The sequence below is a fragment of the Mastigoproctus giganteus genome, chromosome 12, assembly GCF_048544385.1.
Source record: "Mastigoproctus giganteus isolate SK-2022 chromosome 12, ASM4854438v1, whole genome shotgun sequence".
Lineage (NCBI taxonomy): Eukaryota > Metazoa > Arthropoda > Arachnida > Uropygi > Thelyphonidae > Mastigoproctus > Mastigoproctus giganteus.
The window spans coordinates 69150276-69169561 of NC_143586.1; the positions used below are offsets into that span (position 1 = coordinate 69150276).

At 37.4% G+C, this 19286-nt stretch overlaps 1 protein-coding gene across 1 annotated transcript in view; it reads left to right on the top strand.

Annotated features, from left to right (window-relative positions):
- The first annotated feature begins 1631 nt into the window (after positions 1-1631).
- Khc-73 (Kinesin heavy chain 73) overlaps positions 1632-19286 on the top strand; it is a 959680-nt gene continuing 942025 nt past the window's right edge. Inside the window, exon 1 of the mRNA XM_090386270.1 lies at positions 1632-1863. Within this exon, the coding sequence (XP_090242396.1) occupies positions 1809-1863 (55 nt within the window). The 5' untranslated portion in view covers positions 1632-1808. The remainder of the gene's footprint in view (positions 1864-19286) is intronic.

Here is a 19286-nt window from a genome sequence, read left to right on the forward strand (position 1 = left end):
TACCTGGAAGTCGTTGTGGTTCACAGACAGGTGTCTAGGAATTAAAATTGACTTCAAAATTTGAAGTAAGGTATCTGCCTGGCCGAAGTAGTGTTTCAGACTGGCAAAAAGAACTGGGAGGTGTATTATGTCATAAGGCGATTTAATATCCAGGAATATATCATTCTGTGATTTGCTGTTAAGAGTCCACTGAATTCTGAAGAGGGTATCTAGAAGGTTGGTAGTTGTCAATTTCCTGTGCAGAACGGTATTTTGGCACTCGGGCCTCTATCCAAAGCAATGCTGGGAAATTACTGCCTGAATTACTTTTTCAAAAATTTTGAGCAAAGAAAAACTGATGGAGATTGGTCGCAGTTCTCTAGGAGATTTGGGTTTCTTGATCTTTGGAATGGGCTTTGGAATATTTCCAAATTGAAGGAAATATTCCAGATTGTAAGGTTTTTCCTGAAAAGGTGAAGGAGAAGGTCAACTTTATATGTGCTGCAAATTTTGATAATAAAGTGTGGGAAACCATCCCGACCCATAGTAGCAGTAGCTTTGTTGGGTAGTTTATTTATGACATCAATTAGGGTCTCTCTAGTTATTTCGATGTCAGTCAAGTTTGCCCTAGGTAACCAGTCCTCCTGTGAGAGGGAGGAATCAGGATCAGGAAAATCTACCTGCAGAAAGCTGAACTATGCCCATTCTGGACAAACTTTTGGTCAATGGCTAGATGATGAAGGATCCTTCTACCTCTCCAGAAAAGCTTGGTTAAGGACTTGCATTTTGTTTTGCAAGAAGCATGCTCTTTCTTTCTTAAAGATGGACAGGTCTGAGGGAAGTTGGGTTTTCTGCCATTTTCGGTAGGCCTTCTGCTTCCTGATGAAAGCCATCTTAGTTTTCTTATTAAAACTCCGATTTGACCCGTTACCAACCTGATGATTCTGGCTAGTTCAATTAACTATGTGGTGCAGTATGTAATAATTTGACTGAGGACGACTCAGAATAGTCCCCAGTCAAACCCAATCAAGCATTGGAGAATGATCTCTGGCTTCAGATTTTAGTAGAGAAGGCTGTCCTTGGGAAGTCAGCCGAGTACTCGTCAGGGAACCCACGGGAATTGCTCAGTAAGGATAGAATTCTACAAACAGAGCAATTCTTTAAATTATGTCTGCATTGTGCGTGTTCTGTGATCGATGTGCCTGTTTTCTGGACAAAACACCAAAGTTTGCTGAAGAAAAAGCCATGTTACCTTTAATATTTGAGACCAATTAACTCAGCCACATGTGGAAAAGACTGATAAAAATTCTTAACGTCATCGACGGGATTTGAACTCAGGTCTTTTTTATTCAGTATGTGGATGATAATTCTATCGACTGTGCTACTCGTGAGTGTTTACTACAATGTAAACGTCCTATAACTTAAAATATTTGATATGGTTATTTTAAAGTGGCGTTGGGATTTCGGAACTGCTATTGTAAATCCAAACAATTAAATACTGCAATAATAAAAGAATATTAGTTCATATTTATAATGGTAGATGGCAGCAGATTAGTATTACAATTTTTCTATGCGGGAATTTTCCGTCTACCCTCGGCTGTACCGCATTTTCCAGCTGTTCCAATGTTTCTTACGTCATGATCTTGTGTAGGTGTCCAGAATATGGCGTCATGCGATTCTGTTTTATGCTGAATCCGCTATATGTGTGTGTTTGTGATTATGTGTCTGCCATGGCTTGACTCCTTCGATTATTATCATTATTCACAATATTGATTCCCATCTTCTCATTGTTGTTTGTGAATCGGTGTATTAATCAATTGTGATCCAAAATGACGTCCGATAAGGTTAAAGTTGCTGTCCGCGTTCGCCCATTCAACCGCCGAGGTAAGCGCATCATTGACGGGTTCTGTACCTGTGCTTTGGGGGGTTATTGCTAAATCGAGGCAAGGCGCCTCGAATAGTACGTGTACAGTGTAATATCAACATTATAAACGCGAGACCGCAGGAGGCGTGCCTAACAAAATCCCCTATCTTCGTGATTGAAGTTAACGGATGAGTTTGATGGAGAGGCTCTGATAATAAACACTGGGGTAGTTTAATCGATTTAGCCTCTGCTATATAGTAAAATTCTGCAGTAAAAGAAATTTTCGTGGCAGTTCATGTTGTAATAACATATTATAAATGCATTTATTATTTTGTATTAATGATCTAAAGGGACTGGATTTTAATAAAGTTCATGATCGCACTATAGAAATGATGGATTTTCTTTGAAAATTCATTATCTGGTTGAAATTGGAGGATTTTGGTATAGGTCGACTTCCTGTGGAATCTGTATTAAATCAAAGAAAACCAAATTATATTAATACTTTGGTTTTCCTTCTTTCATAGTAAATAAAACTTAACATTATTTTACATTGCAATAATGACAATATACGCTTTAGGATGAGCTGTGCAAAATAATAGCCATTTCTTTCGGTTTCAGAGAATGTAGTTGTACATCATTACCTCCTGTTTTTAAAACTTTTTTTTTTTTAACTCGCTGCTCAGACTCATGCAGTCATTTAATTTCGTTTTGATTCTAAGGTTGAAATTTTTTTTCAGTAGTCATTTTCAATTTTTTTTCATTTATTTGTCATTCCATTTTACTCAAATGTGGTATACTGGAATATACACATTATATTTTTTTTTTAGCAGGAAGGTTGTGGTTATTTGCAGCCTATCATATGCATTGCTTTTGTACTTTGTTATTCTGCAGAATCCATTAGTTTTTTTTTTTTTTTTTGTTTGTTTGTTTCTGGTGTATTTTTCTATTTTTGTTTCCCTTGCAGGTAGTTGAGGTTGACAGTTTGAATAAGTTCAAAGGTCAACTGGATAGTTACCTGTGTCAAGAGGGAAGCATATAAATTGTAGTTTCTTAATTTCCTAGCAAAGCCTGTGGCTTCCTTGCACTATATGGTGAATACTATTATTATTTTTTTTAACATGTCAAAGTAATGGTAATTTTGATGTGATGGAGTTACCTCAAAAGCATCTTATATTATTTTTAACTGGTACGTCATCAAATTTTTGATGTAACTTTTTCATCGTAATGTGATGAAACAGATACTATAGGATCCTATGGAAATATTTACTGTAGAGATAGGTGCCTCCGTAGCCAGGTGGGAAGGAGTAGCAGTGCGTACCACACGCTTTTTGATTAGACCGGGGTTTGAGCCCGTCACCACCAAAAACGGAGGATGCGGAAAGGTCAAGGGAATGACCACCGCATATTCCCGGAGCAATATGGCCTTAGTTGCTAATGCTCCTAAAAACCAAACAACTGTAGAGATATATGATAGAAGAGAACATGATACAACTTGACTCTTGCCAAGTAGCCAGCAGAAAAGTACAGAGTTATATATGCTGTGTATTCAAATTCTCATAGTAGATTCAAACTGGTTCACTGCTTTCGTTACTTCTCATTTGTAATTTAGTGAGAACAAATGAAAGCAATGAACTAGTTCAAATTCATCATAGTTGTAAACTCTTTGCTGTGTTCCATTTCTTATTACCATTCTTGTCTTCCTGTTACAGCCTGCAGAAAAGAAAACGATTTTAATGTGTTATTATATTAATTTTCTCACTTGGAACCAGTTTTGCACTTTCATCACTTTGACAGCCACTTCCAAAAGTAAAGTATTGCTATTTATTAGTAATATTAATATTTATTCAAATTACCCATCAGATGAAAGTTTGTTCCAACAATCAACTATCCCCTGGCTGAAAGCAAATTTCTGCACATTCATCCTGCAACCATCTTTCCGCAATTTAAACTTATGCCTCTTTAAGTGTGTTGTCTGAGAAAGAGTAAGGATACCATCAGCACTTAGTTTACTCATTCCATTTAAAACTTAAGCACTTCAATCATATCTCACAGGTGCCTATTTTCCAAGCATTGCAGTTTAGAAAAGTGGAGTCTTTCAGGGTAAGAATAACCTTTTGTGTCCTTGACTAATCTTGCACCCATTCCAACAGTTCTACACCCTTCTTAAAATAAGGTTTACAGACCTGTATGTGTTATTCAAGATGCAGCCTAACCATTGATTTGCAATGTAATAATCACTTTTTTGACCTTGCATGCAAAATTCCTGTATATCATTGAGTGAGGTGCCCTAACAGCCTGTTTTGCACTGCTCAGAGAACTTCATGTCAGAATGTACAGTTATCACTAGGTCTCTTTCGTTTTTCATCACCTTTAGTGTGGTACAATTGGTGTATTATTTAAGGATTATTAATGCCATTATGCTGTGCCTTGTATTTGTCAGTGTGCAACTGTAATTTCCCATTTCTCAGCCTATCTTCCTAATTTTACTAGATCTTGTTGCAATAGCATACCCTGATTGCTAACATCAACCAGTCAGAAGTTGTGAAAAGGATTATTCTTATTTCAGGCATTCAGGGTCACTTCAACCCTGCACGTGTACATTTAAAAAATCAGCAAAAAATAATTCAAAATTATTCATTTTTTATACCACCTTTATGCAACTGTGAAAAGTCTGTATTTTATAATAAAAACATATAGTTTTAATTAAATTTTTGAAATTAGTTTCCTTAAGACTTGTTGGCAAATGAAATGCTAATTGAAAAACCTGCATGCAGTTGGATACCAGCCTGTCAGTAACAGGAATACCTGCTGAAATATGAAGCATGCTGAACAAAAGTTTGATTCTGGATGATACTTCAATAATTACTGCCTTCAATAATTAAGACTTGTTGGCAAATGAAATTCTAATTGAAAAACCTGCATGCGGTTGGATACCAGCCTGTCAGTAACAGGAATACCTGCTGAAATGTGAAGCATGCTGAACAACAGTTTGATTCTAGATGACACTTCAATAATTACAGCCAGAAAACATTACCAATTTGAGGAAAGCACATGTCAGTAAAGCCAGCTTGCTATCAATATTTTATGACAGATGTCACTCAAAAAGTGCTGGTAATTAGGTTTAACTTAATTCCTGAATTTTTTCTTATTGTCTGATTATTAACGGAGGTTTCTGTAATTTTCAGTGGAGAAATTAAAGAAAATATTTTCAAAAACAGTTATTAGGTGCTTCAGCCAATGGACAGAACAGATGAAGATCATGAAATTTCTGAAATGTGTCTGGGGGGGGGTTCTCACTGACCCACCTGCTCAGGATTAACCTTCCATTGCTAGTATGGCATCTGACAGACGTTAGACTTTTTAAAACTTTTCTGATTTTTTTTATTTTATTTTTTTATTTTTACTTGTAAATGAAATCAATCCTGTGTACCCTTTTCCACCAATATTCTCTTGCTGGTTATATAGTATTTTCTGTTTTCATTTCAATATTCTATGAATTACAAGCTATTTATTTTTTGTATGGCATCTCACAGACACCAGGTGAGCAAAAGCATCTACCTTTATTCTAGACATTTCCTATTCCCATATGGCATCTGTGAGATGCCAGTGACAAGTGTCTAATCTTGTGGAAATTTGATTTCACTGGCTAAACACAAATAGTTGACACAGACATTCACATGCCACCTCTAGAACCTGTAATAACACCTGCAAAAAGGGTTTCAGTCTTGGGGAAAATCAGTGACCACTGAAAATTCATAAAAAATATGATCAAAACCTTTATTATTATTATTGGTTTCCCTTGTTTATTTTCATTTGATATTTTTTAATTGGATTTAGCAAGTCATAATTAATAGATCATTGTTTTAAATTCAGTAAAAAAACCTAATTATTAATTTTTTTAAATTAAAACAAAACGGCATATCACAGATGTCATGTAAATGTATCTGTTAAATCAAGTGTGTAGATGACAGAAGGTTAACCACCTTGCTAACCTTTGTATCATGTAAACTTATAGTAGAAATCTTGTTTGCTTAATCATTAATAAATACAGAAAACAGTAAGTGGCCCACCAATGAACCCTGGGAGACTATAATAACATTTGTCCACGAAGAATAGCACCCATTGATAACTACTCTTGTCATTTCCCACTCAACCATTCCTTTATTTCTAGCAATGATTTGTCCCTGATGCTATACTGCTCTAATTTGTATAGGACACCTCCGTAGCCAGGTGGGCAGGAGCAGCAGTGCGTAGCACACACTTCTTTATTAGACCGGGGTTCGAGCCCGTGACCACCAAATACGGAGGATGCGGAAAGGTCAGGGAATGACCACTGCATATCCCCGGAGCAATATGGCAATATGCTAATACTCCTAAAAGCCAAACAACAACAATTTTTATAGCATTCTTTCATATAGAATAGTATCAAAAACTTTTTTGAAAAACTAAGTATATAATATCAAAATAATTTGTCCATCCAGTTCCTTTGTTATTGCATCACCCTTAATAAATCCATGCTCTGACTGCCATATAACTGCTTTTCAGTCGAGATGGACTTGCATTACTTGTTTAAGAAGTCAAGCTTATAGGTCTGTAATTACTCATTTCACATTTTGATCCCTTTGTGAACTGGGGAGACATTTGCACATCACCAGTCCATCTGAACTTCCCCTGAATCCAAGGATGCTCTCATAATTATGGCCAAAGATTTTCTTACCTGTTTTAAACAACAGCACAATATGACCTTAGTGGTTAATGTGACTAAATAACAACAGATCTTTGACTTTCTGTATATGAAACTTTCTCATTGTCCTAACTGTAAATTAATTTTCCTTTAGAAATTTTAGGTGCCTCCGTAGCCAGGTGGGAAGGAGCAGCAGTGCGTAGCACATGCTTCTTGATTATACTAGGGTTCGAGCCCGTCACCACCAAATACGGAAGATACGGAAAGGTCAGGCAATGACCACCGCATATTTCTGGAGCATTATGGCCTTAGTTGCTAATGCTCCTAAAAACCAAAATAACATCACATTAGAAATTTTAATGTTCTCAACTCCAGTCAGTTTTCTAGTTTCATTCCTTTTTTTTTTTTTTTTTTTTTGTTAGTTGTTGGTGCATCGGCTTCTATGGCCATAATGCACCTCCCAAAGTTTTTGCATTTACTCTGATCCAAGCCTGAGGTGGGATTCGAACCCGTGACCTTTGGTTTGCCAGGCAGGCACTTTACCCACCTGGCTAGCCCTGTTGGCTCTAGTTTCGTGGATCCATCCAGTTGAGATGCTCAGCCTTTTTTTTTTTTTTTTAATTGTTAATGACTCTATGCTACCAGTCCATTTACCTGCTAGAACACCAGAAACACTTCTCACAAACAAGCCTTCAAAGTACACAGTTATTGTTAGTGGTTTTCCAGGTGTCTTGGATCCCAGTTTGGTGAGAATATCTTCTTCAGCAATGCCTCTTTTCCTGTGGCTGTTCTTAACTTTGTGTCATTTGGTATTATATGAGTTTTGTAGGGACAAAGTCTTTATCCTCATTATACTAAAATCTCCTCTTGTCTTCCTTTGCCTTTTTTCCTATAAATGTGGTAAGCTTAACCTGGCAGTGTTTGCACCTTAAGAAGTTGAAGGGACAATTGCCTGACACCTGGTAGGCTCATAGTTCTTTTTTATATCTAGAAAAGTGTTTGGTGTTTTCTTTTTTTTTTTTTTTTTAAATTCTTTTAGTGATACTAATATTTCTTCTTTCTTAATGGATTTCAAAGGTTATTTTGTGTATTTTTTAATTTTCAATACAAATTTTAAAACATGCCATGTACATGTCACATGTTTAAAAAAAAAACTATTCTGCTGAAAATAAAAATCAAGGTTTTTATTATAAAGATTATAAAATCAAAATATAAATGTGAAATTAATAGAATAGATTCTTCTGTTTTCCCATTCAGAGAATTGTTAAGAGAGCAAAATTTGAAATTTACGTTACATACATTAATTTACTTTATCAAATAAATAAAGGAATAAACAGATAAGTTATAAAAATAATTGGAGCAAGAAACTCTTTTACATCAATAATAATAATTGGGAAAAAAACATATTTTGTACAACAATTAAACACGAAACTAAGGGAAACTACTTTCCATAGCAGTCACCTCGACCAGTGTCAGCCGACATGCCAATTTCAAAATACATGTGCACAAAATTATGTTGTTTGTGAGATGCTGAAAACGAAACTAACATAAGCTTAAAGAGAAGTAAATAGTTGTTCGGCACCTCACAGGTTCTTTGCATTTATAATTCCAAGTAAGCAATACCTTACAAAACTTTTTTACAAAACTTACAATAACTTTTTAACTTACAAAACATCTGAAATAAGAATTTGATTACATTTAGGAAGGTAGAAAAAAAAAATAAGATTTTTAATCATTAAATAACTATTAATTTGAAACAGATATTTTCAAAAGAGCACTTATCAGGTCTTGCACGACTGCTGTCGTGCTCTTGTTCTTCCAAACACAATAAGAACATCACGATTGGCCTGTATCCAAATCTTCAGCTCAATTTTCAGCCAGTACTAAAGGTGGCATAAGTTATAAAACGTTATTAATCAGTTCAAACTGAATTTTTAACTTTTTCTGATGTTTCTGTTGCATCCTCATACTAAAGATAAAACTGACTTATTGGCATCTGACTCTGCATTGATGATCTCTTTAAATAGCCTCTTACCAGGGCAAATATATTCCACTCTTCACGGCTAGCTTCAGGGGCAGTTGAGCGGTGTGGCCGCACAGGGTGCCAAAAATTTAGGGGATGCAAAATGCCCCACAAATTCACTGATTTGTTGTAAATCTCAAGTCGTAATCTTCTGAATAGGAAGTTGGAGAGGGCACATCAAAAAATCTTGCATGGGGCACTGATAGACCTGGACCCGGTTCTGCCTCTTCTTTGGTTTTTTGATAGAAGGATATTAGAACAGTCTTGATGGCAAGAAGTTTCTAATTCTTGCTGGCATTTCTCTAATTGTTCTGAAACGCTTGTACTCCAGAGCTTCTGTTCTGTTCCAGGTAAATTAATGGAGGCACTGGTTAAAGAAGCATTGCAGGATCATCTAGACAAGAATTCAGTTATAGCTCAGACGCAGCATGGTTTTGTTAAGGGCAGGTCTTGCCTGACCAATTTGATTGGATACTATGATGTAGTCACAAAAGAACTGGATGCAGGGAATAACTTTGATATTATATATTTGGATCTTAGAAAGGCTTTTGATACTGTTGCACATGGAAGACTGCTGCACAAATTGGAGCAGTGTGGCATTGGAGGCAAATTGCTGCTATGGATAAGGGGATGGTTGAGTGGCAGAAGACAGAGAGTGGTAATCAATGGACACTGCTCAACATGGACTAATGTTATTAGTGGAGTTCCTCAGGGTTCAGTGTTGGGTCCGTTGTTGTTTTCGGTGTTTATGAATGATATTGATGATGGGATATCAAGTTTAATGTCCAAGTTTGCAGATGATACAAAGGTTGGCAGGGTCGTTAAGGACAATACTGACGCTATGCTGCTGCAACAGGATCTGGAAAGGTTGAACAGATGGGCTGAGAGGTGGCAAATGAGGTTTAACAATGACAAATGTAAAGTGCTGCATATGGGAAACAGTAACCCCAGAGCAACGTATCAACTCTGCGGTACTACACTGACAGTGGTGGAGAATGAAAAGGACCTGGGGGTAATTGTGCAGGCAGATATGAAGTTCTCTGAGCAGTGCAGACGAGCTGCAAGAGTAGCTCATGGTGTCTTGTCAATGATATACAGGAATTTTTCTAGCAGGGATAAGGAGGTGATTATTCCCTTATATAAGGCAATGGTAAGGCCACATCTTGAGTACTGTATACAGGTCTGGAGGCCTCATTTCAAGAAGGATGTAGAGCTGCTGGAACGGGTACAGAGAAGGGCAACAAGATTAGTAAATGGAACAAAGGGTTGCTCTTACGAAGAAAGGCTTAAGTTTTGCAAATTACAGAGTTTGGAGACTAGGCACCGGCGAGGTGATCTGATAGAGGTGTATAAGGCTTTGAATGGTTTGAGCATGCTCAATGCCAATGGGAATCTTCATCTTTCTCAGAATAATCACCTCAGAGGGCATAAATTCAAATTGAGGAAGGACGGATGTCGGATAGATGTGCGGAAATTTGCCTTTGGCCAGAGGGTGGTTGGTTGGTGGAACCGACTTCCATCACTTGTTGTTGAAGTTGATAGCCTAAACAAATTTAAAGCTCAACTGGACAGGTATTTCGAACGAACGGAGGGGTGAAATGGGAGTGGGTTTTTTTTTTTTTTTTTTTTTTGGCTGATGCTGAATAAGCTTGCTTTCTTGCATCATATGCCTCTGCTAATGCTAATGCTAATGCTAATGCTAGACCTGGACCCGGTTCTGCCTCTTCTTTGGTTTTTTGATAGAAGGATATTAGAACAGTCTTGATGGCAAGAAGTTTCTAATTCTTGCTGGCATTTCTCTAATTGTTCTGAAACGCTTGTACTCCAGAGCTTACCTGTTTTGTGTTCTTTTTGTGCTCTTATTCTACTGGTGTTTTTCCTTCTGCATGGAAATTTGCTCATATCCAGCCAGTTTCTAAAACAGGTAACAGATTCCTTCCTTCCAATTATTGTTCCATTGTACTAACCTCTACTCTTTCTAAAATAATGGAGAAATCCATCAACTGCCAACTCTTATGCTATTTCAAAACCTTTTACCTGATCAGTGATAGCAAACGTGGGTTCCATCAATGTTCCATCTAAATCTGCCACTGGTAATATAGTGGCTTATGTGTTACTCATCTTTGGACAAAACAGTGGAAATGTTTGATGAAACCAAAGCAGCTCTCTTGACATTTCGAAAATTTTTTTTTTTATTATGTTTGGATTTCTAAACAAGATTCAATCATGTGATCTGCCTTCTGTTTTTCTTTTGCAGTTGGGTGATGATCTGTAAAAAGAAGTTAGAGGCCATCTGGCATCCTCAGCAATGATGATAGCAGATGGCTTCTAATTCTTGACTAATGCTGGTATTCCCCAAAGTTCATAGATCTTTATATCTCTCTTTTCCTCTTGTTATATTAATAAACATCTTGCACTGACTGGTAATCCAATCCATAGGCTTGCTAATGATATACACTGCATTCTGTCTTCCAGTTTGAGAAACCTTGCTCTGTATAAACAACTGCAACTTTTCAAATATCCACCTCTGATTCTTTAAATGCTGATTCTGATCTCCAGGATTTTTCATTGGGGCAAAGGAAACTTAGTTAATTTCACTCAACTCAGTCCTGTTTTATTTCTCACACACACACACAAAAAAAGAGACTCTATTCAGTGCTCATTATTGTGCACTCAAGAGACATTCATACATATAGAGAAGATTATATATTATCACTAGGGGTTACCCGGACCTCTTATCTCTCTTTCTCAGCATAAAACATCACAGTTTTGTTTTCACTGCATAAAAAAAAATTGATTTTCCTTCTAAACAGTTATTGACTTCTGTATAAATCTGCCATGGAATACTGTCCCCACATCTGGGATGAGGTCGTCTCAAAACCTTTTGTCAGGCTTCTAGAAAAGGAAGCTTAGTTTTTTTAATGTAGAGGAAGCAATATTTGTTATATTAATAAACATATGCTTATGCCAATAAAAGTAAAATCGGGGTTATTCCCTGATTGTTACCTTTATTAACCCCAAAAATTGTGGTTATTCCCAATAAAAATGTGACTTTGTGTTAAAATCCAAATGACCAAAGATGAGTATAGGTGCAACTGACTTTTTTTTTTTTTTTTTTTTTGTGAGAAATACGACAACTATCTTGAGTGTTAGGAGGATTGAAGTTAATTATGTTTCCTTTACCCCATTGAAGAATTACCTATGTTTAAGCAATTGGTGGTGGATATTCAGAAAGTTGAAGCTTTTTTGCTCAGAGAAAGAATTCTTAAACGTGGAAGGTGGAATGTATTGTGCTATAATTAGCACAACTCTCATCATTGTTTCTAGTCATTGGAAGGTCATTAATATACAAGAGAAAAAGAATGGGAAAAAAAGAACAGAACCTTGGGGCATTAATTGAGAAATTAGAAGAGCTCTCTGCCATCATTTGCAATGAGTCGCCAGAGAGAAAACTGGCCACCCAATTGCAAAACGCAGACCATAAGTTGGAAGACCGTTTAGAAAATCTTAGTAAACTTTATGCCAGACATTATCATAAACCTTTGAAATGTCAAAAGCAACTGCTTCATTTCACCAAAAACTTTTCCGTTGAATTGTTCAGAGATAAGTAAGCCAAGTTACCACCAAGAGATAAGTAAGCCAAGATACCAAGATAGACACAATTCCAGAATGCATATCAATGTAGTGTAAGAGTTACTGGCAGTTGGTGTTCTTCAACACTTTCAAAAGAGTTAAGTGCAGTTGGTGTTCTTCAACACTTTCAAAAGAGTTAAGTGCAGTTGGATGGTACATAATAGGAGCAAGCTCTGGAGCACAGGTGTTTTAGAACAGAAGCGTAGATAATGAACAGTTAAGTCATTAAACAGCTAATGACTAGAAAACTTCTCATCATTGAGATTATTCAGGATTCTTCCAACCTGATCTTGTTTAAAGACTATAGTTGTTATTGAATGGAATGCATTTGGTATGGTTGATGGTGATTTACTAAGATTGTCAACATCAGAGTTAGAGGAAAAAGTAGTGTGCTAATAAGTAGCACACTGCTTTATCTTTAGATGAGAATATCTTTAGAGGTGAAAGTATGGATGGACCGAAGTTGTTGCTAATAGTTTTAGCCAGAGACCAGAAGACTCTATTACCATTTTCACAAGAGCAAGTTTCCCACTAGTTGCCTTTTCAAAATTGAGTTTGGACTGATTAATAACTTTTTGGAACTCTTTTAATCTCTGTTGAAGACTGATAGTGAAGCTGGAGATTTGGAGACTGGAAAATTGTAAGATGCTGTGTTCTTAACTTGAATATCCTTAGCACATAAGAGGACAAGGGTTTTGGGATTGGAGCATAAGCGATTTCATCCCTACAAAAGTAATATGACTGACACAATCTGGGCAAACATTAATATCAGAAGATTTAAAACAGTAGTCCAACCAAATCAAAAAGAAATCATGTAGATTGTTAATGTTCTTTTAATGCCAAATGGCATGAGGCTGAGAATGGCCATGGGAGGCTGGCTTTATTTGCGAAGTGACCATCACCAAGTTATGATCTAAGGGGTACTTAGAAGATCACTAATATATTAACTTTGTATTTTGAAGGGTTGTTGGCATATAAAATATTGATAGTGTTAGAACTGTCTGATATTCTTGTAGGTAAATGAACAAGTTGCGTAGTCATAAGTAATAGCAAGTGCATCAGTGTCTCTACCAGCTGGGTCTGTGCATCTTGAAAGTTGAACTCATCTGGGGTTATGAACATTAAAATCAAAAATTAAAATTACTTCACTAATAGTAGAGTTAGAGAGAAAGCTGAACTACTTTTTTAAACAAAAGAATGTTAAAAAGGGTGGTTCAGCTTTCAAACACCAGATGAATTTGAGAGAATTAAGTATAGAGATGATAAAAACAACAGATGAATTTGGGAGGAGATTTTTAAACTAGAGGATATAAAAATGTCGACCCCAGATTAGAATTCTTTGATAAGGAATATCAGATCAGGCATTTAACCCCAGGGGCTCACATCTGGTGAGTAGCTTGGCACACCCAGGGTCCTGAGCTGGATATCATCATTCTTCTCTTTCTTGGTGATTCCCTTCTATTTCTGACTCTCTCTCTCACTCACAGGGTAACTCGGGAATTTTTTTTTTTTTTGGCTGGTGCAGCATAAGTTTCAGTCTTCCTTGCACCATATGGCTATTAATAATAATAATAATAATATGCACAACTACCAACTTAGAAGTGAAAGGAATTGTAGTTGAATGATTAGGACAAACAACATGAATGGTGATTGAGGCAACTGAGGATTATGATTGTAATGACATATATTCATGAAATGAATTAGAAAACTTTTGTGAGATTTAGATCTTTTAGCAGATAAGTTTTTTTTTTTAAGTTCACAATGCATTAATGTGGATTTTCAACCTGGATATTTTCTTCCTTCAAAACTCAATGAGCAATGACTAAAGGAAGGTTATAAACCCCTTGCTTCTAATTCCTACCTCAAGCCTCCTGTTTATTGTATATGCACACACATACACATACATATACACAGAGTTATAAATAGAGTATGGCAGATAGAGCTTGAATGTAGGTGTTGATATACCATTACCACCAAATGGAGTTAAAGAAAGCCTCAGAATACTTGAATTTTTATAATTAAAAAAAAAAGACTATAGTTGTTATTATCTAAATCAAATTACAGTAGAATCTCGTTAATACGAACTCTGTTTATACAAGTACTTGTTATATGAAGCACATACCATTCCCTTGAAAAAGGTTAGGTTTTTTAATGTAAATATGTTTGTTTATTACAAAATTTGGTTATGTCTTACAAAATTTGTTTTCACCCTGTGAGAAATAAATATTGTTATTTTGTATGTTTGATACAAATCTTGGCATAGTTGTCCGATTATTGCCTTTTGGCCACCTGGTTCTCCGCTTCCTCAAGGATGGCATTGACTTGTTAGAATTTACTTTTGTGTAAACAAAACCTTTATGGTAGCTACAATGTAGGTACACTGAAAAACATCATTGTGAAGGATGAGCTGTTAAATTAACAAAAGAATAAAAACAATTTTTCTAAGTTGTTTACATACCCTCTCTCACTCTCCATGGGATTAAGGTCAGTTGCAATTGTTACTCCAGTTCAAAGAGCCTTTTGATACAGTACAGTATAATAAATTTTTTGTGCCATTTTATCTGAGCTGATGCCTTTTTTGGAACTCGTCTTTAAATTAATTTAAAGTTTATTTATATTAAATCTCATCTAGCAGTGTTATGGTGACAAAACATAAACTGACGGAATTAAACTGAAAATTATACAAAATGCTGATAGGATGGAATGAAGTAAAACGGACATTGCAGAGGAATACGATATCCCTTTATCTACAATACTGAAAAACCAAAAAAAAAAAAAAAAGTTCATGACATTGGAACAGTGATAAAAAACAGGAAGTGAATTCATGGGGCAAAACAAGAGGAGCTTGAAACAAAACTTTTCAAGTGGAACCAACAAATGTGTGCATCTAATTTGCCAATATCAGGTACAATTTTGAAAGAAAAGGCAAATTACCTAGCTCAGCAACATGGAATTAGTGACTTCAAATGCAACAGTGGCTGGCACAAAGATTTAAAGACAGGAATAACTTGGTTTTGTGAAATGTTTACATCAAGTTTGGATTAGTTGACAAAGAAAAGGCTACAGACTGGCTGTGCTCTGTACAATCCGTTCTTGAAAAATACAAGGCAAAGGATATTTTTAATCTTGATGAGACAGGTTTATTTTATAATTTGCTGTCAAACAAAACATTTGCTGTTCGAGGGAAGTCTTGTCATCGTGGAAAATTAAGTAAACAAAGACTCACTGTTTTGTTATGCTGCAATTCAGATGGCAATACAAAACCCACTTGTGATTGGTAAGTTTTCCAAACCAAGATGTTTTTAAGAAATTAACCAACTTCCCTGTGATTATGAGGCCAATAGAAGTGCAGCCTGTCTGTAGGATAGGTGCACAGCTAGTCTGTAGCCTTTTTGTCAACTAATACAGTGCATATAAAATGCACTGTTTGCTTGATGTTTGCAGAGCAATCGGGTACTGGACATGATACTGCCATGGGGGATGTCTTTGTGTGTGCGCGATGCAAGGAGTGTATTGATATCAGGCAACAACTCAGCGTTCTTGTGGGCCTATATGAGAGCTTGAAGGACAGGATGGATGCCCTCGAAGAAACTAAATTTAGGGCCCATCAAGCTCTCAGCTGCCCACATCAACGCCAGAGCTTGCACTTGGGCATCACGTGACACAGAGACAACCCTCAAGGAAGAATGCGCTGGTCCCAAAGGAACTAGTAGTTGTCGGTGACTCTATTGTCAGGGAAACGGGGAACATGCTTTGTAAAAAGGATAGGTGGAACAGGACCAGGGTATGTCTGCCAGGGGCAAAGGTTGATGACGTTGTAGAGTGAATATCATCTTTAAAGGGCACAAAAGGTGATATAGTTGTACACGTTGGCACTAATAATATTAAGAGTAGGAGACCGGCAGAATTACTTAACAAGTACAGGTCACTGTTGAACAAAAGCCGAGAATTAGGGTTGAATTTGAAAGTGTCTGCAATTCTGCCCAGACACGATAGGAGGGAGTATATGATGAGAGCCTTGTCGATCAATTCAGCCCTGGAAAGATTGTGCAAGGCTCAAGGGGTAGAATTTTTTTCAGCCTGGACTGTACTTGTTAACAGGAGAGATTGCTTCTACAGGGATGGGATACACTTAAATAGAAAGGGTGCAAGAATATTTGCTGATGCTATCGAGGCAGTGTTAGGTGGGTCGGAAAACTGCTAGCTTGGGGGGAGACAAAGACCAATAGATTGACAGTAGCTACTGGCAGAGGTGAAAGAGATTCTTGCACTGCTTGTATTAGAATGAGGAGAAGCCTGAAAAACAAGATGTATGATATCTCAGAGACTGCTGGGAGCCATTGTGGTACAAGTAAACACATGGGTTGTGTTAGGATAGCTAAGAATAGAAACAGGTGCAGGTATACTTGCTTGTATACCAGTGCTAGGAGTTTAGTAAATAAATTTGATGAATTTGAGGTATTGCTCAAAACATCAAAGGCAGATATTGTTGGGATATCAGAGACGTGGTGTCACACAGATATAAGGGATGCAGAACTGCAATTTGGGGAGTACAACGTCTACAGAAAGGATAGACAGGATAGGAAGGGGGGAGGGGTTATGCTATTAGTTAAGAAACACATAAAAACCAAGGAAGTGAAGCCAGTCGACATCGCTGGACAGTGCAGTGTTGAGTCAGTTTGGTGTGACATAAGCATTGGGAGATCAAAATTGAGAGTAGGAGTGTGCTATAGGCCTAATGACTCTGATGAGTATAATAAGAAACTGTACAGGGAAATAGAGTGGGCCAGTAAATCAGAGTCTTATAATGGCAGATTTTAATTTCCCAGATATTGACTGGAATTTGGGGGCTGGTCACTCACACACTAGCAGGGCTTTTGTGGATTTATTGGATGATTGTTTTCTACATCAGCATGTTTGGGAGGCAACTAGATGGAGTAATACTCTTGATTTGATTATCAGCAGTGATTCTTCATGCATTAAGAATCTGCAGATAAATGAACCACTAGGTGGCAGTGATCACAGTGTGCTGAAGTGGGATTTACTCAAAGAGGTAACTACCATTAGGGGTAAAGGGAAGGGTTATTGCTTCCGTAAGGGTGACTACGATGGACTGAGACAGTATTTAAATTCTATACAGTGGGACCAACTGATGATGTTACCAAAAGCAAATTCAAAATGGGAAGCAGTCAAAGAACTTATCTTGGAAGCTACTAGGCTTTACATACCAACTAAGAAATATTGTTCAAGGTTTAGGCCAAAATGGATGTCAGATGAACTAATGAGGCATATGGCAGAGAAGAAAAATGCATGGGATACTTACAAATTAACACGACACAGAAGCCTATGATAGATACAAGTTGATATGCAACCAAGTTACAAAGGAGGTTAGGCAGACGAAGGCAGATTATGAGAAATCCTTGGCAAGGGATGCAAAGAAAAACAGCAAAGAGTTCTTTACTTATGTAAACTCTAGAAGGAAGGGGATGAATCAGATTGGTCCACTTGATATTGATGGGTCTACTGTTGATGATCCTGCTCAGGTAGCTAACAAACTAAATGGATATTTTGCATCGACATTCACACATGAGGAGTTATTCAGCGAGGGGAATGCCAGAGGTGTATTCAACTCTAGCAGTAAGCTACAGAATCTTGAAATAACTGGGAGTAAAGTGGAGGAGAAACTGTTGAAGATAAACACAAGAAAGGCACCCGGGGTGGATGGGATCTCTCCAGTTATATTAAAGGAGGCAGCAAAGGAAGTAAGCAAACCCTTAGCCATAATTATGAGAGCTTCCTTGGACTCAGGGGAGGTACCCATAGACTGGAAATGTGCAAATGTGACCCCAATTCACAAAGGAGGATCAAAGGCTGACACAAGTAATTATAGACCTATGAGTTTAACTTCTGTTCCAGGAAAATTAATGGAGGCACTGGTTAAAGAAGCACTGCAGGATCATTTAGACAAGACTTCAGTTATAGCTCGGACACAGCATGGTTTTGTTAAGGGGAAGTCTTGCCTGACCAATTTGATTGGATACTATGATGCAGTCACAAAAGAACTGGATGCAGGGAATAGCTTTGATATTATATACTTGGATCTTAGAAAGGCTTTTGATACTGTTGCACATGGAAGACTGCTACACAAATTGGAGCAGTGTGACATTGGAGGCAAATTGCTGCTATGGATAAAGGGGTGGTTGAGGGGGAGAAGACAGAGAGTGGTAATCAATGGACACTGCTCATCGTGGACTAATGTTATTAGTGGAGTCCCTCAGGGCTCAGTGTTGGGTCCATTATTGTTTTCTGTATTTATAAATGATATTGATGATGGTATATCAAGCTTAATGTCCAAGTTTGCAGACAATACAAAGGTTGGCAGGGTTGTCAAGGACACTACTGACACTATGCTGCTGCAACAGGATCTGGAAAGGTTGAGCAGATGGGCTGAGAGGTGGCAAATGAAGTTTAACATTGACAAATGTAAAGTACTACACATGGGAAACAGCAACCCCAGAGCAACATATCAACTTTGTGGTACTACACTGACAGTGGTAGAGAATGAAAGGGACTTGGGGGTGGTTGTGCAGGCAGATATGAAGTTCTCTGAGCAGTGCAGACGGGCTGCAAGAGTAGCTCATGGAGTATTGTCAATGATATACAGGAATTTTTCCATCAGGGATAAGGAGGTGATTATTCCATTGTATAGGACAATGGTCAGGCCACACCTAGGGTACTGTATACAGGTCTGGAGGCCTCATTTCAAGAAGGATGTAGAGCTGCTGGAACGAGTACAGAGAAGGGCAACAAGATTAGTGAATGGAACAAAGTGGTGCTCTTACGAAGAAAGGCTTAAGTTTTGCAAATTACAGTGTCTGGAGACTAGGCACCAGCGAGGTGATCTGATAGAGGTGTATAAAGCCTTGAATGGTTTGAGCATGCTCAATGCTGATGGGATTCTTCCTCTAGTAGCTCAGAAAAATCACCTGAGAGGGCATAAATTCAAATTGAGGAAAGACAGATGTAGGATAGACGTGCGGAAATTTGCCTTTAGCCACCGGGTGGTTGGTTGGTGGAACAGACTTCCATCCCTTGTAGTGGAG